The sequence below is a fragment of the Salvelinus sp. IW2-2015 genome, linkage group LG22 (genome assembly GCF_002910315.2).
Source record: "Salvelinus sp. IW2-2015 linkage group LG22, ASM291031v2, whole genome shotgun sequence".
Classification (NCBI taxonomy): Eukaryota; Metazoa; Chordata; class Actinopteri; order Salmoniformes; family Salmonidae; genus Salvelinus; species Salvelinus sp. IW2-2015.
Genome location: NC_036862.1, coordinates 5,733,585 through 5,759,492, shown reverse-complemented (window position 1 = coordinate 5,759,492; position 25,908 = coordinate 5,733,585). Strand labels below are relative to the sequence as shown.

General features: G+C 44.9%; 3 protein-coding genes across 3 annotated transcripts in view; 2 read left to right on the top strand and 1 right to left on the bottom strand.

The window, feature by feature from the left end:
• The window catches only part of LOC111949707 (signal-induced proliferation-associated 1-like protein 3), a 108,951-nt gene extending 95,106 nt beyond the window's left edge, over positions 1-13,845 (bottom strand). The window contains 1 exon segment of the mRNA XM_070433986.1: positions 13,713-13,845. The gene's annotated coding sequence lies outside the window, so the exon portion shown is untranslated.
• A 297-nt stretch (positions 13,846-14,142) lies between these two features.
• Positions 14,143-21,331, top strand: LOC111982629 (WD repeat-containing protein 87-like). The gene is made up of 9 exons (XM_024014219.1): positions 14,143-14,534; positions 14,969-15,154; positions 15,360-15,656; positions 15,833-16,090; positions 16,242-17,754; positions 17,893-18,736; positions 18,884-19,002; positions 19,152-19,202; positions 20,443-21,331. The coding sequence occupies exons 1-9, from the start codon at positions 14,466-14,468 to the stop codon at positions 21,246-21,248; spliced, it is 4,143 nt and encodes a 1,380-aa protein (XP_023869987.1). The 5' UTR covers positions 14,143-14,465; the 3' UTR covers positions 21,249-21,331.
• A 502-nt stretch (positions 21,332-21,833) lies between these two features.
• LOC111949618 (mitogen-activated protein kinase kinase kinase 10) overlaps positions 21,834-25,908 on the top strand; it is a 39,209-nt gene continuing 35,134 nt past the window's right edge. Inside the window, exon 1 of the mRNA XM_023966937.1 lies at positions 21,834-24,941. Within this exon, the coding sequence (XP_023822705.1) occupies positions 23,951-24,941 (991 nt within the window). The 5' untranslated portion in view covers positions 21,834-23,950. The remainder of the gene's footprint in view (positions 24,942-25,908) is intronic.

The following is a 25,908-nucleotide window of genomic DNA, read 5'->3' as shown; positions in this document are numbered from 1 at the left end:
CCTTACTCCCTTACCTCACCTCGCTCATCAACTCATCCCTGACCGCTGGGCTACGTCCCTTCCGTCTTCAAGAGAGCGAGAGTTGCACCCCTTCTGAAAAAAACCTACACTCGATCCCTCCGATGTCAAACAACTACAGACCTGTATCCCTTCTTTCTTTTCTCTCCCAAAACTCTTGAACGTGCCGTCCTTGGCCAGCTCTCCCGCTATCTCTCTCAGAATGAACCTTCTTGATCCAAATCAGTCAGGTTTCAAGACTAGTCATTCAACTGAGACTGCCTCTTCTCTGTATCACGGCAGGAGGCGCTCCGCACTGCTAAAGCTAAACTCTTCTCTCCTCTGCTCTCATCCTTCTAGACCTATCGGCTGCCCTTCGATACTGTGAACCATCAGATCCTCCTCTCCACCCTCTCCGAGTTGGGCATCTCCGGCGCGGCCCACGCTTGGATTGCGTCCTACCTGACAGGTCGCTCCTACCAGGTGGCGTGGCGAGAATCTGTCTCCTCACCACGTGCTCTCACCACTGGTGTCCCCCAGGGCTCTGTTCTAGGCCCTCTCCTATTCTCGCTATACACCAAGTCACTTGGCTCTGTCATAACCTCACATGGGGCTCTCCTATCATTGCTATGCAGACGACACACAACTAATCTTCTCCTTTCCCCCTTCTGATGACCAGGTGGCGAATCGCATCTCTGCATGTCTGGCAGAACATTCAGTGTGGATGACGGATCACCACCTCAAGCTGAACCTCGGCAAGACGGAGCTGCTCTTCCCTCCCGGGGAAGGACTGCCCGTTCCATTGATCTCGCCATCACGGTTGACAAACTCCATTGTGTCCTCCTCCCAGAGCGCTAAGAACCCTTGGCGTGATCCTGGACAACACCCTGTCGTTCTCAACTAACATCAAGGCGGTGGCCCTTCCTGTAGGTTCATGCTCTACAACATCCGCAGAGTACGACCCTGCCTCACACAGGAAGCGGCGCAGGTCCTAATCCAGGCAGCACTTGTCATCTCCCGTCTGGATTACTGCAACTCGCTGTTGGCTGGGCTCCCTGCCTGTGCCATTAAACCCCTACAACTCATCCAGAACGCCGCAGCCCGTCTGGTGTTCAACCTTCCCAAGTTCTCTCACGTCACCCCGCTCCTCCGCTCTCTCCACTGGCTTCCAGTTGAAGCTCGCATCCGCTACAAGACCATGGTGCTTGCCTACGGAGCTGTGAGGGAACGGCACCTCAGTACCTCCAGGCTCTGATCAGGCCCTACACCCAAAACGAGGGCACTGCGTTCATCCACCTCTGGCCTGCTCGCCTCCCTACCACTGAGGAAGTACAGTTCCCGCTCAGCCCAGTCAAAACTGTTCGCTGCGCTGGGCCCCCCAATGGTGGAACAAACTCCCTCACGACGCCAGGACAGCGGAGTCAATCACCACCTTCCGGAGACACCTGAAACCCCACCTCTTTAAGGAATACCTAGGATAGGATAAAGTAATCCTTCTCACCCCCCCCCCCTTAAAAGATTTAGATGCACTATTGTAAAGTGGCTGTTCCACTGGATGTCATAAGGTGAATGCACCAATTTGTAAGTCGCTCTGGATAAGAGCGTCTGCTAAATGACGTAAATGTAAATGTACCTCAATTTTTTATTTATATTCTATTTTTCATAAATCATGAACTTTTCTAATCTCAGTTTCTACAGATTGTAAATTAAAGATAATAATTTTTGCTAAAAGTATTATTATTGATCGATTGACTGACTTTTCAAAATCACCCAGCAGTGCTATTTGCAGAGTTAGCACCAGGTAAATGTTTCATTTCTTCAGCCATTTCTGGACCTGCGACCAAAAACAAGCTACATATGGACAGTACCAAAACTAGTGATCAAATGATTCTGTCTATTCACATCAAAATCTGCAGAGCTGGGATGGTTGAATCCGCAAAATTTATACACAATTMTTTTGGTTGCAAGAATTTTGTATAATAATAATTTAAATGGAAAAATTCTAAGTTTTGAATCAGGCTTCGTTTTGCATATCAGTTCATAAACCATGTGCCATGGAATCGGTACATCAAAAAGCTCTTCCAAACTATTTTGCAATCTATATGGCACAGCTGTCAATTTTTGTATCCTTAAATGAAACTGGTATACTTTATTTATCACACATTTCTTTAACCATAGTAYCTGTGTTGACTGCATCAAACTGAAAGAATCTAGTTAGCTAAGATAGCTAGCTAGGCTAATTAAGGCTGCATGCGCTTACTCCCTGTCCTACAGTTAAATAAAAACACCTCCATTCAGATTATAAAAGTAGCAGCCTACCTGTTGGCTCTTTGTYGTTGCAGCATATCCGTCTCATTTAACCATCTTCCATTGATTAGACCATCTCCTCATTTGCTTTGCCACACACGAAGGCTCTGTGACTGTAGTGCCGCTTTGATGTCTTATGATTGGCCGACAACAACAACAACAAGCTCCACGCGCCACTCTGCATAGGCTATTCTCGTCGAGCAGTGGCCACATAGTTAATGTTTTATCTACAACTCTGTCTATCGCCGTTGTAATCTAATGTGAAGCCAAAATGATCCARAACTGGAAATTTAAACGATGATGGGGGATCCTCAAACCAGAATTGATCGACCCCACCACTCACCATCGTAAAATCAAACAGAACTAGATCCCGGGTGTGTCTCACCAAAGGATAGTTTGAAATGTGCCAGTTAAGATTAGAATTTCGATTACAACGTGCGTATGTAGCCGTTTTAACGGAATAGCCTACAAATGTTTTTTCAAATGAGATTTAGGCAATGGCATACAACGCAGCGTAGGCATAGCCTATAGCCCTAGTGTTATTATTATTATTTTTAAGTACTCATTCGGGTTCACAGTTTAGACCGAACCGAGATCCCTGTGCCGAACAATTCGGTACGAATACGACCCTCTGGGCTGGCTACAGACATCCTTTCATCCGCCCCCTCCTCTCCGTCCTGCCATCTCTCTCACAGTCTGGGGCTATCAGTCAATCCATCTCTCCCTCGATAACAAGGCCTACTGTTCTAGAGAGTAAACACAACTTCCCTCTCTCCATCACTCCCAGGCCCACTCCTGGGGGCCAGGAACAAAGTTGTCAACAGTGCACACTTATTTCTCACACACACACATATTCACAGACACACACCTAAACATTTGTCATCATTAGTGTAGCACCACTGGCCCAGAGAGACACGCAAAAGACACATTAGGAGAACAGCCCCACCCACCGAAACAACAACTTATAGCCTACATCTCTCTCTCAGAAACCCCCTTCTGTCTCCTGAACACACAATGGTCTTATATCCATAGCTATTGCAGCACTCCATCCCACAAAATCAGATTTAGAAATGGGGAAGAAAAAATGCAAATAGTGATACAGTACTGTAGAATCAGGCCAAATGGCATTCATGGAATGACCAAATGCTACACTCAATTAGCATTAAAACAATGACTCTACAGTTGAGACAGGATCTGAGCTATGGGGAGGTGGACTGGACTGTACAAACGCATACAGGGYGGGAGGGACCTTCGCATGCCTCTAGACACATTCCAGAGCAAAAGAAAGGAGGGAAAAATAAAGAAAAGCGGAGAGACAGAGACATGGGTTTGACTGGCCAGCTCCCAAATGGAAACATCCTCAGAGACAGAGGAAGTGGAATCAAGCAAATGACCACAGGTTTCCTGTTGCTGTTGGKTTGTACACATTCATCCATTCCAAAAACAGAACTTGAACCATAMCTGGAATAGTTGAGGTTGTCTTTTATTATATCCTGACCAGGTGGATTCTAGTCATGCCTGCTGTCTGACTCACAGAGACAGTCAGCTCCCTGACCACACTCACTACTTCCGGCTGAGCACACTCACTTCCTGTCCTAAAGCCGGACCGCCACTCACGCAACGGGAAGGGCCAGGGTGAGGGTAAGCAAGAGCCCAACAACTCATCTCCCAATGTAACACAGATGTAACCAGGCAAAGATTCTCCCTATTCAGTAAGCAAACCAGCATGCAAGCASASACACACACACACACGTGTCACTTCAACGCTCCAGAACACAATGACCATATGCTGTCAGTCATTCAATCAAGTAACCCAAATGAAGCAGCTTTGCACATCAAAGATCTACCAATAAGTGACCACATGATGATCCTGACCAAGTGTTGGCTGTACAAGTCTAATTTCAACCCCTCCTCACCACCAATAAAATAGAGAGAGAATCAGCTGTTTCCTTTTGCCTTCATCTAGGATTTCCTCCTCCTCTATTACATTTCTCTATCTGCATGACAGGGTTCTTTGTGGAAGTCCCCTTACATCTTAACTCACACACACTGTCTGTCTGATAAAGGCTCCACATGTGAAAACACGGTTTGAGACAGACATGAAACCAGTGAAATAACAGGCTTGCTAGCTCTTCTCCTTGGAAAAAGCAGAGGATCCCATTCCAAAGGGCGGCAGGGTAGCCTAGTGGTTAGAGCGTTGGACTAGTAACCGAAAGGTTGCAAGATCGAATCCCCGAGCTGAGTTAACCCACTGTTCCTAGGCCGTTATTGAAAATAAGAATTTGTTCTTAACTGACTTGCCTGGTTAAATAAAGGTTTAAAAAATATATATAATAAATGTAATAAAAAAAAAAAGGCAAATACATTAGAAAATAAGTGAAGAATAACAAAGCAAGGTGCCTCAGCTGCACAACATATCCTAAGGGATTGGGGAAATGTGTTCCCTGGAGATCTGATTTGTACACCTCCCTCTTCTATTGATTTAGCATAGCATCAGTTTGGAAATGTGAATTACATAATTAGAACCAAGGAGGATATAAAGGGGGCAGAAATCAGCTCATGTTAAAATCAGCACACCAGTAAAGGCTTTGGACATTTTAGCTTGACAGTTGTTCCARGCTTAGGCTATATAGCGTCATCTGACTGAGTCACTCCTACATGTTCAGCCTTGACTACAACGTAAGAACGCCGAAAACCTCAAGAGGTAGACATCCTTTCATATGGCTCTCGGCGTGTGAAGATGTTTCCCCCAGTCTTATTGTATATAACCACGTTAACGCAGAATATCTTGCTGCGTTTTGTAAACGCAGATCTAAAAATGCTTATTTTTTATAATATCTGCTCAGACATTTGTCCCTGCACACTGAGAATTCACAATAGGGCATTCGATCAGCATACAGTGCTCTGACTGATGTGTAGCTACTTTTCTCTGGTACTTCTCTGTGTAGCCTATTTTTCTCTATAAAATGCCAGATTAATAGGAAATGTCACAATTTGTCTAGTTCATATTCATTGTCGTGACTTGACCATTAATCTGAAGACTTATCTAATAAACATATTTAGGTTAATTGTTACCCGATTAAATTATTCTTGTAACAATTAACTCATTAGGATCTGAGGCACCAYGAGAGCGGTTCTTTAAAAAGAGTTACCATCTCCCGAATTAAACTCAAAAAGGTCTTTACCTATCACAATCTATACAGTCAACTTATTAATCATAACATCGTATCATCATTCTGAACAGTCAACCTGCTTGCACCTGCAAAAACCTGGGCCTTACTTATGATTCARTACTACACCAATTGGTTTAATGATTTATTTACTAGCTAATTAAAATGTTAACACAGGATAAACACACTTAATATGTTAAAAACAAGTCCCTAGCGGACTGACAACAATATGGCTGCTTGTTATAAAAGACATGGAGAGGGCGAGAGAGAGGGACAGACACTTTACGTTGGTACACTTAGAAACTACTCACTTGTCGTACTCCTAAACTTTGCACACGAACCTCCGCCCGCTTGGAATAAGAAATCATGAATGTATTTGCGTGCAATTCCTTGGTTCGCCGTGTATCCCTCTCAGGAACTGAGCTGCCTWGGAAAGGGGGTTGGGCCTTTTCGCGGTAGGCTCTGATTGTTCAAAAATGGTTCCAACAAATCTTCTACTGCTGTTCTTCTCTGCAGTTGTCCGGTATCCAATGACTTGTCGTGTAGCCCTGAACAGAACTACAGAGTTGATTTTCCTTCCATTTGCTCTGGAATATGCTTTTTGAAGATAGGCTAGCCAGCCGTGTTGATGGTTCCCAGTGGGGCGATGAGAGTAGCGTACTACTGTGGTTTGAGAAGAGTAGTAGACTGGTTCCACTTCAATTCACTTTCTAGCTACTTTACTTCAGACAGCTAATCAGCCGTACCAGTGATTATCCGAGAAGTGAGTTCATCGCCMCTACCTTGTTGAGATTCAGAGCTCAGACCACTTTATATGTAAGATGCAGCTCAACATCTCTCTGGTCTGATATATTCATTCTTAACCCACAATTTTATACAGATTGTTCAAAAGGGTGGTTCCGTCAGGCTGACACGCTCTCTGACCTCAATTGTCACTGTGCAAAGTTTATGTAAAACAATGAACTMTTATTGCTCCTAAAATCATACCCCCCTTTTAACAAAAACACAGATAATTTGTCAAACTCCATGCACAATGCATCAGATGGAAACTTTGTACATGTAGTGGGTATACTTTTCAAGTTACAGTATTTCCTTTCACATTTTTAATGATATCACAAAATAACAAACAATATGACAGTGTTCTATCGATCGCCTCAGAATGTGGGGAATGGTCAACGTTAGAAATATTGTTCCAGTATTCACTTTAGAACGTGTTCGAGTTTAGGCAGGAAAAGTATCTTGAAACAAAGGCACATAGGTGTACAAACTTTTGACTGGTGCTGTGTGTGTGTGTGTGTGTGTGTGTGTGTGTGTGTGTACACACACGTTCAAAAGTTTCGGGTCACTTAGAAATGTTCTTGTTTTTGAAAGAAAAGCACATTTCTTTGTCCATTAAAATAACATCAAATTGATCAGAAATACAGTGTAGACATTGTTAATGTTGTAAATGACTATTGTAGCAGGAAACGGCTGATTTTTAATAGAATATATACATAGGCGTACAGAGGCCCATTATCAGCAACCATCACTCCTGTGTTCCAATGGCACGGTGTGTTAGCTAATCCAAGTTTATCATTTTAAAAGGCTAATTGATCATTAGAAAACCCTTTTGCAATTATGTTAGCACAGCTGAAAACTGTTGTWCTGATKWAAGAAGCAATAAAACTGGCCTTCTTTAGACTTGTTGAGTATCTGGAGCATCAGCACTTGAGGGTTCGATTACAAGCTCAAAATGGCCAGAAACAAAGACCTTTCTTTTGAAACTCGTCAGTCTATTCTTGTTCTGAGAAATGAAGGCTATTCCATGTGAGAAATTGCCAAGAAACTGAAGATCTCATACAATGCTGTGTACTACTCCCTTCACAGAACAGCACAAACTGGCTCTAACCAGAACAGAAAGAGGAGTGGGAGCAAGAGGACAAGTGCAATAGTGTCTAGTTTGAGAAACAGACGTCCAGTGTAGTGAAAATGGCGCATTTCTCTATCTTTTTTCTACTACAAAACATAGAAAGATAAGYGTTTCCAATAATATCATCAACTAATTAGGCAGTTAGTAGGCAATGCCTACTCACAAATTGGTCAAAATGGAAACATCCTCTATCTTTTTACTACAAAACAGAAACGCACCCTTTTCACATAGACGTTGGGGTGGTGCTGGAGATGAAGAACAAAAATTCTGACGTTCCCCTTTAACTTCAAGCAAAACATTAGGAAATGTTGCTGGCTACACTATGATAAACATTAGAAATATGATGGCCATGAATCGTTTTTTGACAAAAATAGCTTACTTTTTCATTGTAAGCTAATTTACTTGTGTGGCTGCTAGCCAAACAGTGTTCAACTTCTGTTGTCATCTGATGAATGCAGCTAATCTCTGTTGAACTAATATATTTTCTGTGAAGAGAAATTTAGTTGCACGCCCCTGATCACTCTACCGAAGCAAAAAAAAAAAAAAAACTTGCCTTTCAATATAAAACGCAGGCGAAATGTTTTTAAAAAGCAGATTTTTTGATGCTCTCCGTTTTGAAAATGCAGATTTCTGATCTCTAACGCGACACGTGTACATAATGCTTTCCATTGCCTTGGCATTTCAGTGCTCTGCCATCTGTAAATCATTAAATGGACGGCCATATGAAACAGTTCTGTTTAAATCACACTGTGTWCAAGTCCTTTGTAGCAGTGTCTAAATGCTTTGTGCAGGGATTTTTCTGCTATTGAAATCCWTGGGCGTGCCAAAGTGTGTTTTTTTATTTACGGGATAGAAAAATGCTTTCAGTGTAAACTTAAAAGTATGTACAAAATATAATGAACCTATATACTTAAAATATATATATAATATCTTTGAGAACTAAYAATCACCAAAATAAGAGCTAGACCGTCAGGGGGAATTGAAAATAAAACATTTTAAAACTATGAATTTAGCAGTATTGATTTTTGTTATTATATATTTGAGCAAAACACAGCATTTGTCATTGAAAATGCATAGAATTGCAGGAAGCAGCCTAAACTTTTAGACTGCAAAATGTTCTCTCCGCTCCATGGCAGAATATGTAGAATTAAGGGAAATGTGCTTTAATCTGCAACATTTTCTCTAAACTGTATGACAACGTGTCGTATTGCAGGAAATTAGCTTTAAAACATTTCTATCAGCTCCATTAAAGGGGTGTAGAACCTATTTCTCAATGCCAGAAACGCATATAAATAGTAACTTGGAGCACCCAAAGAAAACAAATTCCCAAATTACAAAGTCTTAAATCAATTGCTATAATTTTGTAATGTCCTAAAAGTTGGGTTTGAGGTTTTCCAAATCAGCTCCGACTTCGGAAACAATCCCACAACGCCCCGCGTTCATAGTCACGCAGTGAATGAAAAACTTTGTAAAAAGTGGGATAAATTTGTGAGAATGAGGTGGGCTATTTGGGCATCTACTAGTCAATCTGCGGCGGAACATTTCATCCCTGAGAACTCCCACGGCTATCAACAATGGAAGTAAAAACTGTCCCTACCATCAACGTGGCTTCTAAAGCATCTCAAACAGCCAGCAACACCAGCAGAGTGAGCAGTCAGTGAGCCAGGTAAGTGAAAGAGCTAGCTTGCTACCTCTATGCTAACCTTAGCTAGCAGTACAGGTACCACATTAAGCTGACATCTTCAATCTAAATAACACCCATAAAACTAACCAAATGTAAACATGTCTGCCAGCAGTTGGTAACTAACTGATGGTGCTGTCATACTATAGAGAGTACATAGTGTAACGAYCCTGGGTTTATAAGCGCGGAAATCGACTCTGCTGCTTGAGCATGCTTTTGCGGCACAGTCGATAGCGCGCCGGACCTCGGGCTAGAAGGTCGAGGGTTCGAGACCTGCTCCCTGCCTGTTTCATTACAATACAAACCTATGGGAAAAGAGTCATTTTGGCCGCGACGGAGGTCACCGTTACTGTATATAGCCTTATGGCTAGGGACGAAACTGTGTGTGGATGGCTAGTCGGATGGATTGATACGACACATCCAGAACATTTTATTCTGATATCTGCTATGGGCTAGGGCATCTCGAAGATATTCCATACACTGGACTGATGGCAGATTTTAGGAAAGGAATATGGAATGTGGAGGCTGCGCGTTGCGGTAATTCGGAYGTTCTGTGGCTCYGGGGGAGTTTTCTATAAGACCTGCCAAGTGTGAGCTAAACTGAAATGCGACTCGTCGGCCAGTATACATAAATATCTGTTAGGGTCAATTATCTGCTACCTGGACTTTAAGAAATTGGTAGAATTGCAGGAAATGTTTAAAAAATATTTATATATATAAATAAAACTCTACACCACCAAGATGGGGGCCTCTAAAGAGTTCTCAAAATTCAGCCACGCCGACCACGCTCATTGCCACATCCCCTGCCACGCTCACCAGCTAAGCCCCTTTCTTTATGCAGAAAAACTCCTGTTGTATCAAGACTAACTGCAACGTTACTAAGTCCGATAACCCTGTTTAAAAGCTTTGTGGACAGTGGGGCATTTCTCCCTCAGTGCAGGGAGGACGCTGGTCTGTGGCGAGAAAGGCCTTCTCAACATCTGTGTAAAAATCCTCCAGCTAAAACCAACAGGCTATATTTATCCCAGTCAAACAGGCCTGGGAAAGCCTGCAGGGGAAGAATCACTGGGTCTGGGACATGTGCTCGCTCTTCCTCCCGAAGACTCTTCATTCTCCCRGCTGAAAAGCGAAACTGATAGCTTTATAAACACCTAGGGGGTTCATGCCTGAGGGAGTGAGGAGAGGGGATGACGTTTTATGACAGCGCAGGAGCCATAAAGTAGATCCTACTTTTAACGAACATCCTGCTCCTTTTTCTATAACTCAAACTGTTGAAACTGTCATACACGCCGAGTCACAGACAGGCTTCAAGGGAGGCCAATACTTCAAAAGAGTTTCTGTGAGCAACACTGGTGCAGGTGGGCTAATGCCATTTAATCCAACACCTGCAGTGTCCAATTACATGTGCATGCCATGTATTTATATTGTAAGATTACAACAGCAGCAATAGCAGATACATAAAAATATGTACTCCTCCGGATGAGAGAGGTATGTGCTCAAATTAAAAACAATGCACAAMTGTATGATGCGCTCTCCAGCATGACGAGGACCAGACGGTGTCCAACGYCTGAGGCTGCTTCCTCTTCTCTGAGCTGTGATGCTACACTAATGAGCATGATGGATCAGTCTGTCTGCCACATCTTATGTGGAGCTGTGCATTATACTGTTTATTTCTATTAACCTTTATTTAACCAGGAAGTCCCCAGGGGTCAGGGAGAAACCTGGCAAGAAACAGTCTCGATCTAAAATTACAAACAGAGGGAGGACTGCCAGTGTGGTGGTTAGGACTCAAACTGTGCTGTTGGAAGAGCTGAAACTGAAAAATAAATAAGTAATCTATAGGATTTGTATAATCCAGGTTATTTTTTTTGAAGACACCTGATACTCAGTCCATGTTTGAGTCATTTTATGAAAATTGTTTCGTTAACTCAACAGCTGAGTAAGAATGTACCCTTGAGAACCAGTTCCTTTGAATCATGGGTCTTTATCTTCAAAAACCACAGAGTTCGATGAGTCATCAATGAGAGGCGTGAATCACAAAGTTCACAAGGAGAATGCAACTCAGGTGGCCCAGATACAATTCCCTTTGTATTGTAAAGTCTTTGTACTTTGTTTATAATGTAGGCCTACTCATAGAAGCAGCAAGAAACTATGGCATATTCCTCAAGGTCATTTAGAACTGTTCCCCATGGGACTACAACGAGARGCACTATTATGGTGTCTGAAGTAACMRGAGGATTAACATGMCATTTTGTTAAACCAAAACATGCTGCTGTTACATTATTTTGAAATAGGCAAGCTTTTTATCTACAAAAGGGGCTTTCAGTCACTAATTATTTGAATGATGCACAGCATAGAAATGTTAACTTTGAAAGGCAATAAAGGCAGCATTGTATATTTTTATTTAACTAGGCAAGTCAGTTAAGAACAAATTCTTCTTTACAATAACAACCTACCCCGACGACGCTGGGGCAATTGTGTGCCGCCCTATGGGACTCCCAATCACAGCCGGATTATCTGGATTCGAACCAGGGACTGTAGTGACACCWCTTGCACGGAGATGCAGTGCCTTAGACTGCTGCGCTACTCAGGAGCCCTAAGTGAAGCCTTTATGAAACTGGCTAAAGCAACAACAAAAAACTTACAAAAGCAACAATAAGTAGTCATGTAAATACATATCCAAAAACATGTAAATGACAAAGTCACATTTTAGGGAGTAAAATCCTTGGTGCATTTGACTGCAGTGCATAACTTCACTTGTTGGCCCAAACAGTAGCCTACCCTATGACCTAAGCATGATCAACCCTCCAGCAGGTCACCAAACGGTGAGACTTCTGATGACATGAGAATTCCATGAAGCGGTATCAACCAGGTAATAGCCTGCCCTACTGTTTCAAGACTTTGAATCTCTGTTTACCAAACATGACGCCTCTTAGTTTGGRTTTTGATTCAAGAACATTTGTCAAATATTTTGATCAAACATGAGACAATGACAGAAGTTCCCTGATGGAAATTATCCAAACTAAGTGTTTCAATTAAGCACTTCTATCTTTCAGTGACAGATGAATGAGGGGGAYCTGAAGTTGTAATCTGAGGCACCTGGTCATGGCTATTCAACATTAACTGTGGTATTCAGAACTTCACAAGTATGCACAGTCTTTCTAATGCCATTTCCTTCCAATTAAGCCCCTATTTTTATCCCTGAGGAAACTACAGACGTGATGAGTGTAAAGTCAATGAGGTGATCTGAAACACCCTCTTTTCTCAGAAGCAGGGAAGTTAGTGGCCTAGACCTTTTCTCGCCAGTTCTGGCCTTATCGTCATTCTATTAGTTACAGGGAGTAAGCAACCAAAATAAATGGTTATGCGCTGTCATATCTATGCTGCCCCCTGGATGAATGGTCTATTCTAATATTTGACGTGTTATTTCCTGCGGCATTTGGACTAATACATGACGACACACATACTCTTAACCACCCTTTCCCACTGCAACGCATGCACACCCACCCAACCAGATAAATTTGAACAAGGCAGGTAACTTTGAACCAGGAGGATATTTTAACATCACACACAAACTCCATGCCAGGGATATTGATAACATACAAATGCCTAGCAGATAAGATGGTGTCATGTGGCAGACAACTGACCTTAACATGTCACAATGACAGCTGATCAACATTGACACTAATGTGTCCAAACAGGTCTGCATGGCCTGCTTAGCTAGCATTCTGTTCAATGACCAAAAAATGTTGTCATACACTTCTTTACGGTTTAAATGTTTATAATTGAATATAAGATGATTGATTGAATTCTGTAAGACCACTTATGAGGGCCTTAGTTAGTACAATTATCTAGATAGCTAGCCAGTCACCCCATACTAGGATCACCCATTTTCAGTTACCTAGTTAGTTAACTTGCTTGTTTGTAACATTTTACTCATGAATCATCCAACACCAAAACATGGTGGTAGGCTGCCCAACACAAAACGTGTAGATACCAAACACAAATCCCCTAGAGAAAACGCAGTGTGTTTACATAAAACCTTTTATGAGCAATTCAGACAAAACAAGCTCACATTAGCAACTTCCTACTGCAGCACTTTTCAAAATGCAAAGCTCGTTCAAGCTAGCTGACTTGGTTACATTCCCAACTGCTGCTGTGTTTCACTTAACGAGACAATGGTGCCATTGTCTGGAACTTGTAGTTTTACCATTGTCGCGTGGCCTTTACAGGTGTGATTAACTCAGGTAGAAAAAAAACTACAAACCCGGAGTATTCTAAATACTACGCGCATGCGTACTGAAACACGGCGGACCAGGAAGGATCGGGCATATTTTAGTTAATAAAACATTATTTCGGAGGCTAATTGATATCCCATGTTTTTAACTAGTTAACTGTATAATACACGTCTAGGTGAGACGTATAGCCACTACATGTTTAGATAGGTGCAACAACGATTYTTTTTTTTAAACCTAGTAATATGCAAGCGGTTGACTGCAAAGCAGGCTTGTGAAGTTAGCTCGCGATGGCCAGTTGCAAGTAACGTTACTGAGTAATGCTAGCTAGTTGACTCGCCACTTTAATGTTGTTGAGGACCCTAACTATTACTAAAACTACTTTTGAAATACTACTAGGGAGTGTTTCTTACCGTTCGACGAACTTATATCCCTTTAGAAATCCCCATCTCCTAGGAGAAACATTCATTGACCAATAGTCGACAGCTTGTCTCTATCCCCGCTCACGACGTTGCCAGGAATGCTCTCCCGGAGTCGGATCACACAAGCCAGCCGAAACCACCGTGCTGCGCTAGCACTCGATCTCACGCCGCACTGCGCCTGTGCGAGCMTGCTTGTTGTAGTACCGATAGTAATTTATGAAGGGCAATGTTCTACAACCATACATTCATTGCATTGAATATAGATAGAATTGTTAGTATGGCCATTGCAAAAATCTGTTGCAATAATGTCTCGAAAAAACAACAGCGCTATTCCGAAATACACAGTTACATTTTTGTAATATAAAAGTTGCTTCCTTACATAGTGCCTGTAAATTATTTTGCACCACGTTAATTGCCTGTTTTAGGTTGTGGTCATAGAGTTGGAGCTAAGTTATTAGTAAATAGCGCAACCTTGTGGTAGTGAATCGTAATCAAAGCATTTTTACACGTCAATACAAAACTGTGCATACAGTGTTTGATCGTTTTCTTTTGGACGTTAATGAAAATATAAATCCCATCTGCGCCTTACATGCTGCCTGCCACTATGACGCAAAGGTCTCGTTTTACTACTAAACTGCATTACATTATTGCCACGTCATCAAAGTCGTGCTAGAATAAATATAAGGACCGTTTTTCAAGGAAAGAAAATAATGTAGTCTAAGTGAAAAGGGGATAAGGTGCAACATGACGTCAATGAGAAGGATAGTTCCGGAATGGAAATATTTTCTTCCGCAGCTGAAACAAACTATAAAGGTATGGTATAACTTTGTGGTCCCGAGTGGCACCGCGGTCTAAGGCACAGCATCTCAGTGCTTGAGGCGTCACTACAGACACACTGATTCAATTCTAGGCTGTGTCACAACCGGGCCGTGATTGGGAATCACATTGGGAGTCCCGTAAGGCCCAGCGTCGTCCTGGTTTGGCCGGTGTAGGTGGTCATTGTAAATGAGACTGTGTTCTTAACTGATCTTGCCTAGTTAAGTAAAATGTTTGACATTTTGTCGTTTATCATACCTGAATAGTTCTGACGTCATATGAATTATTTTACTATTCCATAGGAAACGAATTCGAACTCCCATTCTTCTTCATCATCTTAATTCAAATCGAATTTATGATCATGATCTCATTATCATCATCATAATCATCGTCCTTACAAGAACTTGACCATTTCCCGTTCATATTTATAGGAAGTGAGTGGTCCTGATGAAGATGAGGTGGAGGAAGAGACAGCCCTGTGTCTGGATGCCACTCCCACAATGCAGTTCCGATACTCGTGTGCACAGAACTACTTACAGTGCCTCACCACCAACTCAAGCCTCAGTGGCACTGTGGTGGTGGGCTTCCAATGGGGACACACCATGACCTCACATCGGGTGAAAATGGGGCATTAAATGGGGATTTACAGATGTGAATGAAAAGATAATACTGTGTATAATAAAAAGTAATGCTATACATGTTATTCATCCTGTTAGGCCAGGCCAATTCGTTCCAGGGTGGTATGCCATTGCATGATGCTCAAATAGAATTAGCAAAAACCTCAAAACTGCAAATCCATGAACCCTTACCTCCCTCTGTCAGATGGAGGTGTGGACAGAGAACCTGCGAGGGGATCTAAAGCACAACCTGAGCCTGCCCCTGGACAGGGGCTACCGGGTGGAGCACCTGGTCTCTGTGCCCAGCCAGCGGGTCTTCGTTGGGGCCTGCGATGACCTCTCTATGCGCGTGTTCTCTGACCCAACGCAGGGCATGGCGGTCCTGTACCGGGCCAATTGCCTGGGCTCTGTGCTCTGTATGCACTACTGCAAGGAGACTGAGGAGCTGCTGACTGGCAGCATGGGCATCATCACCTTCTGGGGCTTCTGGACTAATCTGCAGGTGGGTGGGATGTTCCAACATCCTTGATGGAAGCACTACAGCCTTCTTGTTTAAGATGAAAAGCATTTTCTCTTCAACTTCTCTGACACATCCTGTTTTTTACTCAATTCCCGCACCTTGGTTGGACTGATAAGTAGCGACCATATTGTTTTCCCTGACATCTGACCTCTGCGCAGACCCACCTGGGGATAATCAAGGTGCTGGACTGGCACTGCACTTCCTTGAGGAGGGACACTACCATTAGTGGCCTGGTGACGGAGAGACGAGCGTCCACGCTTTACGCGCTCTGCAACCGCGGCATCAAGAGCTTTGACTTTGTGGGGAAGAAAGAGTACAGGGCTCTCAGGGGACACGGTCAGGGTACTCTGCGCTGTGTGTCGCCTGACTGGGTGCAGAGGTACCTCTATACGGGCGACATGATTGGATTTGTACAGGTATGAAGGGAAGAGAATAAAGAGGAGCTAAAAAAAAATTCAACAATGTCTTATGCAGAATGGATTCTGTACTGTATGTTCCTAAAGAGTAAACGTTCTGAAATAAACTGAGATGCTTGGATTGTGTGTCATTAATCTCCTCTCCCTTCAGGTGTGGAGCTGGGATACTAGGAGCCTGCTGCAGGAGTTCAGGGCCCACGCCCGCTCCGTGTCCACGGTTCTCATGAGGCCCAGCACCCACACGCTGCTCACCTCCTCCCCGGATGGCTGGGTGAAGGAGTGGAGCTGTAGTGGGGACCTCCTCCTCAAGCTCTTCCTGGATGACCCTGGGGGGGTACGCAACCTGTGGCCGCTGGGAGAGCACCGCATCCTGTGCCACTCCCCTTCGTCAATCTCCATCTGGAGGCTCCAGAACCTGTACAGGCTGTTTAATGACCCAGGCTGTGGGATGCAGCTCCTGAGGCGGGTCGAGAGCAGTCAGGGACAGGCACAGCTCCTGGCTGTGTCGCAGGATAGTATCGCCAGACTGATCTCTCCCGCCAGCGGGGAGTTGCTACTTCTCTCCTGGCCCTTCCTCCTCCTGGACCAGGCCCTGGGGTTTGCCTACAACCCTGGTCGGAAGGAGTTGTTTGTGGCCAGTGGTAGTCCAGAGGTCCTGGTGCTAGACATGGCTTTGTGCCCTTGCACAGCTAAGCGGATCATCCGGACCTCCAGGGACCAGGACTTGGATGACAGCGTGATGTGCCTGGAGGCGGTGATGGTGGGTGGGGCGGAGTGGGCCGGGGTCAGCCCCCTACCCTGCCTGGTGTTCAGTGGCCACCGCAACGGGAAGCTCCAGCTGCTCTCCCCCCACCGACTGGGCTTCCCCGCCAAGAAGGCCCATGATGGTGCTATCTTACAGATGAGCAGCCTGGCCGGGCCCAAGCCCCAGCTCTGCTGCTATGGCTCAGACAAGCAGTTCAGCATATGGGAGGTAGAGATGGGGGAAATCCATGTGGAGGTCGCACCTCTGGCCAGGGTGAGTTGCTCCTCTGACCTGGTTCTCTCCCGACTCCTCTCTGGTCAGGTATTTGCTGTTTCCCCCAACTATAGTCTTCTCTTCTTCTCCTTGCCTAGTGGAGGGTGTTTGTGGATGGAGAGGAACCCCCCGACCTCCATCTCTTGCCTGGATTACTGCGCTGCTCTGGGGTTGGTGGTGGTGTCGGGACCTGGGGGCACTTTGGAAGTGTGGGAGACTCGGGGTGTGCAGTTGGCCGAGATACGCCTGGGTATGCCGGTTAGTCAGTTGTGCTTCGCTAACACCCGCGGGGACCTTCTGGCCTGCTTTGGAGGCACCATCTGCATCATCTTCGGCCTGCGCTACCTGCCTGCCAGGCTGCTGCAGCAGGTACTGGACCTGGCCCCCGCGGATGACATCCTAGAGGATCCCATCCCGTTTCTACCTCGCTCCCAGAGCTGCTATGATATGTATTTGGTGCCACGGATGCTCCTGAAGCCTGGGCAGGCCACGCCAGAGTTGAATGAGACCCCAGCGGTACTTGATGTTGTGAGGCCAGAAAGCGCAGGATGTAAGAATGTACTGGACGTGCTGAACAGGGACAGGAAGAAGAACTCTCTGATGATTCGGGCACCAACTCCACCAATTGTAAAAAGGGATAAACCAGGTGAGTGGATCAGCCTCACTTGTTATGTTAAGCAAAGTGACCACACTTAAAGTATTAGGGTGTAATTACATGTTTTATAAAATAGTCAAGTTTACATGTTATAAATGATAGTTAAAGCAATCATTTCCTTTCTCACAGGTTCCTGGTCTTGTGCTCTCCGATTGGTTAAAACTTTGGAGGAAGAATTGAATCTGGAGGACGAGCCAATGGAAGGGTCAGGAGACTGGGACAAGTCTCAAACACCATTCGAGCCTCTCCCCCCAGACACACTTCTTCTGGACTGGCCCGTGGCTCCAGAYGGCTTCCTCCCCAACTCAGTGCTGCGTAACTGGAATCTGAAGCAGGAGCCACCCAAGGCAGTTTTGCCAAAGGAGACCAAAGCCCTTTGCAGACCATTGTCACAGTCAGAGGATGAACCAGAGCACTCACCAGTAGTCACCGTCATCCTCGCTAAGGCCAAAGAAGCAAGACTCAACAAACCAATCCCCATGCCTAAGCTGTTTGACACCCCAACCGAGTATGAATCCCCACCCGAAGATGACAAAAATGAGCTTCTGAAGCATATCTCCGAGAGCATATGGCTGGTCTCCAGACCTGATGTGGATTTGGTGGAAGTCATGAAATCCCTGATGTTGACCATGGAGGGTATGGACAGTGATGTCTATGAGAACTGCACAGAGGCCCTGCTCAGCATGTTCCAGACCTACGACATCCCTCCGGAGATCATAAATAACCTCACCTTCTGCCTCCTAAAACATATCCAGAAGGGGAACCCCCACTGGAAACGCCTGGAGGCCATGAAGAACTTAGATCAGCTAGATCACTTCCAGGACAAACACCTGTACTTGCTGGCGGAGGTTCTCCTAGACCCAGCGATGGAACTGCGGGAGATGGCCAAGAACATCCTGAGCCGGGTCTACGGCATTGACAACAAGACCAGCCTGCTGAATAGAATGCAGGCCAATGAAGACGTATCCAAGATGTGAGTAGTGCTCAAATCAAAGGAACTGAGGGTGGTTGACATTTMCATTAAAAAAAACTGTCACAAATCAACCACTATTGTTAGCAGGTATGATTTGTGTTTATTATATGTTTATTCATTTCCCCTCACAACTCCTCACAACCACAGGCTCTATAAACATCTAGAAAGAAAACTGTCTGATGATCTGGAGCACAAAAAATCTACAGATGCTCCCGCCAAACCCGTCGGCGGAAGGCTGTCCAGGCCATATGTACACAGGGACTCCAGTACGGTTTGCTTTGTTTCCCAGAGTAGTGTCATTTTGAAACGAAACATTTGGATTATACTCTCTTTCAATTCAATACAGGAAATGTATTTGACATGCAATTTGAATTAAATCCCCCACCCCCCTCCCTTTTCTCCTCTCTCTTCTCAGGTCCCTTGGAGTGCACTGTAAAGGACAACGGCACTCCAAGCTCAGAGCAAGGTACAATTTGTGGATCTATAAGGCCCAATATGACTGTCATGACCAGAACATTTGTTTAATTGCATATATGATTGTCAACATGTTGCTTCCAGTGCACAATGGCAATGTTCATCATTTTACATGATGGCTTAGTACAGTTAAAAAAATATACGGATCCCCATAAGCTCTCCTTCCTGGGGTCCAAACACATTAAGGCACTTACATTACATTAAGGCACTTACATTACTAACATATAATATTATTTTCAAACTTTTTCCTTGTCACGATCGTCGTAAGAAGCGGACCAAAGCGCAGGGTGGTTTGAATACATTCTTCTATCTTTAATGAAKAACACTTAAACAAACTTACAAAACAAAGCGAATAAGACGACCGTGACCGCTATATAAACAATGTGCTAACATGCAACATAACATAGACAATAACCCACAACCCACAATACAAAACAGGCTACCTAAATATGGTTCCCAATCAGAGACAATGCAAAACACCTGTCTCTGATTGAGAACCATATCAGGCCAAACACATAGAAAAATACAAACCAGACATACAACATAGAATGCCCACACAGATCACACCCTGACCAACCAAAACATAAAACATACAAAGCAAACTATGGTCAGGGCGTGACATTCCTCAATATGCTATGAAAGCGAATACATCATGTGTTGACATTATGTGATCATTGGATATACTTGATATTGTGAATGCCAATCTGTAAAAACAACCTAGCATTGATGCCCGTCTGTTTTGGGTCTTTTTGCTATGTATATTACTAGCGAATGAGCAGTCGCTTTCAAAGTAGTGACTGACTGGTTCCCATGCATCATTGGTCCTTCTCTTCTTGTACCCAGGGCGCTTAGCTACCACTCTCATCGCTCAGTACCCAATCAGGCCTCTGCTCTCCAGGGCAGTACTGCTGGTGCTTATTAAACTGGCAGCGTCTGCCGATGGAAAACTTTTGATTTTAATCAGGGGGAGGCAAATGCTGATTTTCTGCCCTAATTAGTAATCGTGGTGTTTCATGGAGATAAATCTTGGAAGTCTTTCAATGTGATGGTTCATGGGTGATGGTGTGGCAAGACATAATTCATTAAATAATAGTTTATTGTTGTATATTATTTAATATATTATTTTTTAGCTTAATCATTATCAGTCTCTCCCCTATTTCTCCCTTTCCTTTCACTCTCCTCTCTTTTTTATATTTTACTGTCTATTTYTGTCTCTCACTCTCTGTAAACAGATCACATGCGGACTCCTGACCTCCCTCTCATTAGGTCCTTTGGGTGTAACCATGATTCTTCTATCCTGAAAGAGGAGCCGGGACTCAGCCCACCAGGGGACGACTTCATGCGCCCCCACCGCTCACCAAAGAAATTCCGCAAATTCTCTCTGTCCACAGCCAAGTGGGACAGCATTGTGGAGATCCCGGAGGAAGGGCACGTACAGGTATATGACCCCACCATCATAGAACTCTACAAGAAATCCAAGCCCCATAAACAGTTGTGCAGCCAGCTCCCCAMCACCAAGGCCCCCAGTGACTCTGGGGTGAGCTCCATGGGGGTGAGCAAGGAGGCTAGTCTGGTGCAACTTCCAGACAGCCCACAACACTTCAGGCTGAAGCCCGTCAAGGGTAAGGGAGACCCCAACTGGAGGGAAAGCCTGTACAAGCTTGTATCCCAATATGGCTTCCGCTCCCCAAGGGCCAGACTGACCACTCTTGGCCCTCTGGATGTCCCAGGGGCTGCCCAGCGCAACTCCTGCACCCTGTCCCCTTTTCAGACCAGGAAGGCCAGCCAAGTGTCCCTGGGCCAGAGGGTGGTGCAGAAGATCCATTTAAGGGAGTCGTCGTTTGAGAGGCCCCCCTCCCAGTTCCACCATGAGCTTCCCCTGCCCTGGCAGCTCAACAGCCACACCATGGACCCCTCTGGAGAAAGCATGTATGGGAGGCTGGAGGTGGACTGGGTGAGGGAGCCAATGGAGCCACGGAGAGGGAAGATGCAGAAAGTGAAGCTGCCCCCGATAATGCCTAGGTGTCATCCATCCTAACCACCAGGGGGCAGTGTGGGGCTAAGGTTTCATTTAGGCAGTGTTGTATTGTCTCCAGATATCTGCTTGATAAACATCCCTCAAATTGTGATGGAATTGTAATGCATTAAGCTAGTTGTTGTAAGTTGCAATAAAATATATCTGTATACTTTCCTAGAGAGTATGTTGTGTGATAATTGGAGACACACACGTGCATACTCTCTCACACAAACACATGTGCACATGACAAACGCAGGCTACACAATTTTATACACACACCATTAAAAAAATATTTCATTAAACTGATCCACAAAGCATCAGCCTAATGACCTAGGCTACTTGACAATGACCAGTATAGGCTGCTTATTGTACAGCAATGCATTGACTTTACAGGCTACCCATAAAAATTAAAAAGTTGAAAAAGTCTAACAGATAGATAGAATATTTTAAAACCCTATTTTGTCATAATCAAATTGAAGCAAAAGTTAATTTGTTCATCCAAGCTATGTCCAAACTATGACATATTAAGGGATATGTGGACGTAGACTACTCAAGAAACTACATTACCCAGAATACAACGGCGTATTCCACCCAGTCCAGCCGGTGTATTTGGATACAAAGTCAGCCTAGATACTGACAGCTGCGTCTAGAAATGGCACGTCTTTTGGAGAAAAAAGCGATTTGATTGTGAAGGACAACTAACCACCCGACTGACCCAGATGAGTAAGGACTCCAAGACTATTCATTTTGTGGAATTGGATTATGGAATCTGATGGTGGATATTTGGATGCGATCACACGCCCATGCGACAATGTCAATGGATGTTGTGATGCACGGTGTCCAGGCTTTTTTCCCGTAAATATTTGAATATTTAATATTTGGTTTATTTGAACCAGAAGACAAGATGCAATATACACATAAAGACTGGATTCTAATAATATTTTGCACTAAAAGGGAGGATTAGGCTTTTATTAGGACTGTTACATTATTATAATTATTATTAATGCCTCGAAGATGGTCTATCATAGCCAAAGAAACACGTTACTGTAGAGGATTAATCGCCTTATTTGAATCACGTCAACTCGGATCAGAGCTGCACAACTATTTGCAATTGGAATTACAGCGTGATGCCTTCACAAAACCCACCATTTATTGTTATGGTAGGCYATTTCGTTCTCAAACCTAGCGTGTGAAGGTGTCGAAAAGCACTGAAATATATTCCGTAGAGCCAGCAGGTGCGGGATCTTAGATCACAAATAACTGAAATGTGCAACATCGTATCCATATAAGTAGACAAGGCTATTGCTTATGATTACACATGTATCAGATGTTTTGAATGAGCATCGTCTTGTAGCCTACAAAATAAAGGTTAGATAATAATGGCAAAAACAGACCGTGCTGTACCAGTGTCTCTGGACTCGCGCGTTCGTGTAGACTCACTGTATCGCGTTTATTGAAACATTACCGTGCGCAGAACTTAGGCCGGACAATGTAACAAGACAAACGATCAATCATTGATGTGCGCTGACTACAAAGATGCGAAACGTACAGGCACTCAATTGTCTTTGCCTGACTGCTGTCCGCCGTAATTCCCCATCTAAAAATGGACGAGTGTGCTATTTAAGGACATTAAACTGGCTTATACGTGTATCGGTGTAGGCCTACATGATCTAGAAGAGATAGCATCAAAGTAGGGAAATATTTCAATCGATAATTCAACAAAATACGAGGTCAAGACAAATTGCTGTAATTCATCGCTTTCAAAAAGCCAATGACCATGTAATAACGAGATGTCAGACAAGCGATATTCTTCTGCTCTGTGCTTGTTTGGAAATAAGAACGATCCTTGCTCAGAGGATGTTAAACTATACAGATGACACTATTTAGAATCAGAATGTTTTGTTACATGTGGTGCAATTGATCTACAAATAGCCTATTTAGATGTGCGATCTCCTTCAGTTGTCGTGTAGCTTCCTCGCCGTCTTTGGCCTCTTATATTCTTGAAGGAGAGGAGCTAGCCTCTTTAAATCGCTGAGTCAGGATCTGTTCTCAATGAGGCGACATGAAGTCCAGCGTTGGCTATGTCTTATTACTCATTAGGGCAAAAATGTAAGGAACTAAAAAGGGTAAGACGCCATAATAAACTCAACTTTTGTGGACCACTCAGACCATCCGGCGCTTGCTGAATCTTGAGAGGGAGACAGTAAATACAATCAGTAGTCTAATATGAAATAGCAATAGATGCTCAGAGATACCCTAGTTGTAAAAGCAGTGTGGGATGTTACAGAGACCCGTGTTCAGATCCTGACCATGCTCTCCTGAGCAGSGCAAAGCTATACCATCCACAAGGACCTGATCTCACAGTACTGAAGAGGGTCTACTTTGGGATTTTCCCAGGCCAGCCTTGACTCTCTGGTAGCTTTCTAGACCATACCATTGAATAATAAACAGTAGCCTCTCTCAGGGATGGCCATGGTTCTGCCCTGATTGCTTTTTTCCTTTAGAAACACACCCAGAGAGAACCTGTTGTAGAAATACATGTTAAATACACACTGCATTATACATGGTAATACAGACTGCTACACACACATGATTGGTGACAGGAACTGGAACTACCCCCAGTAAACGGGGACAGTGATGGGACAGTGGAGCTTTGGCCTGCCTGCCCACTGATCTGTCTCTCCTCTGGTTAAGGAGGCCTGGATTCAGCTGATGGGCCCTGCATGGATTTTGTGTGTGACTTGACAGAGGGCAGGCCCACACCGCTGACCAGCAGCCGAGCAGCCATGGACCCATATGCCAGAGCGAGCAGCACAGCAGCCCCCCTGCCCTGCACCAGCTGTGGGGGCTGCTGCGACCCTCCTCCCCCTGGCCTCATGCTCGTTGGTCCCCTTGGTCCCCCTTATGGCCCCCCTCTTTCCTCCATGCCCCCACATATGACCCCTGCTCCCCCGGTGTGTTCTGCTCCAGCTGTCCAGGCTGAGAATGGCAGCAGCTGGAACTCCTCCTCTGGTTCTCCAGACTCCCACCCTGGCAGCTCTACCACCTCCAACCCCTACTGGATGGCCGTGTTTGACTACGAGGCCACGGCAGACGAGGAGCTGACCCTGCGGCGCGGGGACCTCCTTGAGGTCCTCTCCAAGGACTCCAAAGTGTCCGGGGACGAGGGCTGGTGGACGGGCAAGATCCAGGACAAGGTGGGCATCTTCCCATGCAACTACGTTACTCGGAGGGACGCCGGCAGCTACCAGCAGCTAGCCCCAGGAGGGCTGGTGGCGGGTGGGGTGCCTGAGGGGTGCCCCCTGGAGATCGACTTCACGGAGCTGGTGCTGGAGGAGGTGATCGGGGCGGGGGGGTTTGGGAAGGTGTATAGGGGGATGTGGCAAGGGGAGGAGGTGGCAGTTAAAGCTGCCAGGCAGGACCCTGACGAGGACATTAGCGCCACAGCTGAAAGCGTACGACAAGAGGCTAGGCTTTTCTGGATGCTCAGACACCCCAACATCATCAACCTGATAGGAGTGTGCCTGCGAGAGCCCAACCTCTGCCTGGTGATGGAGTACGCCCGCGGGGGGGCCCTGAACAGAGCCCTAGCTGGGAAGAAGGTACCCCCCAGGGTGCTGGTGAACTGGGCCGTGCAGATCGCCACGGGGATGGACTACCTGCACAATCAGACCTTTGTACCGGTTATACACAGAGACCTCAAGTCTAGCAACAGTGAGTACACCAACACTCGTCTCCCACTCCACTCATACCACAGTGTGTCTGCTGCCATCTCAAAGATTTCATTTCTGACCCATTCGCTCCAAATGAGTCCTTTCCTATTTCATGTAAAATATATTTTATATATTTTTATGTGACATTTGGGGGCAAATCACACTCAGAATGGGAATACGTTCATTCTTTCCTTTGGTTTATTTGCATGTTTAATCAGCCATGCATACACATTTGATTGCCATATAGGTCGTAGACGGACTCTATTCATGCCTGTTTTAGTCCCAGTTTCCAGTTAAGGGCAGTATAGTATACGAAATCCATTTAACAGAGGATGGATGAGTGGGCACGTACAGAATGTACAGTAGTGTACGTACTGTTAACCCTTGTGTTGATGGGTTCATTTAAGTGTTGTGTGGATGAAATGAAATAGAGGTTTTCTGTTTGACACACAGACAGTTGAGTTGAGAATGACAGGGTAAGATCAGCCCTGGAGAGCTGGCTCTCTCTGCTATCTTTCCCTTGTCATTTCTCCCCTCCTCCTCCGATCCTCTCCTCTCACCCTCCTCTTTCTACCATCCCTCCTCAAGGAGAGCAGTTCTGCTCTGCAGCTCGCCAAGCTATTTTTGGTCCTTTGTGCTACTTGCTGTTTAAAGACGCAGTTGCAGATGTTGGTGTATCGGGGGGGAGGGGGGGGTATACACACTGTGTGTGTGTGTGCGTGTGTCTGTCTGTGTGGGACGTGAGTATGGGGGATGGGGTGTAGAGATACGAGTTGAGGGTACAGGATGCTGAGTACAGGGCTTTTTGATGGAGAGAGACAGAGCGATCTGGAGTATCTGTAGCTTAAAGACACCCTGCTCACAGATCTTACAAAATGTTCCTAATCGCTCTCTGGTTTGCGAAGCTGTGATGTAGCGAGAGCCGCCATATAAAAAGCCACCTCTCCCTCAGTAACTGTAACGATAGG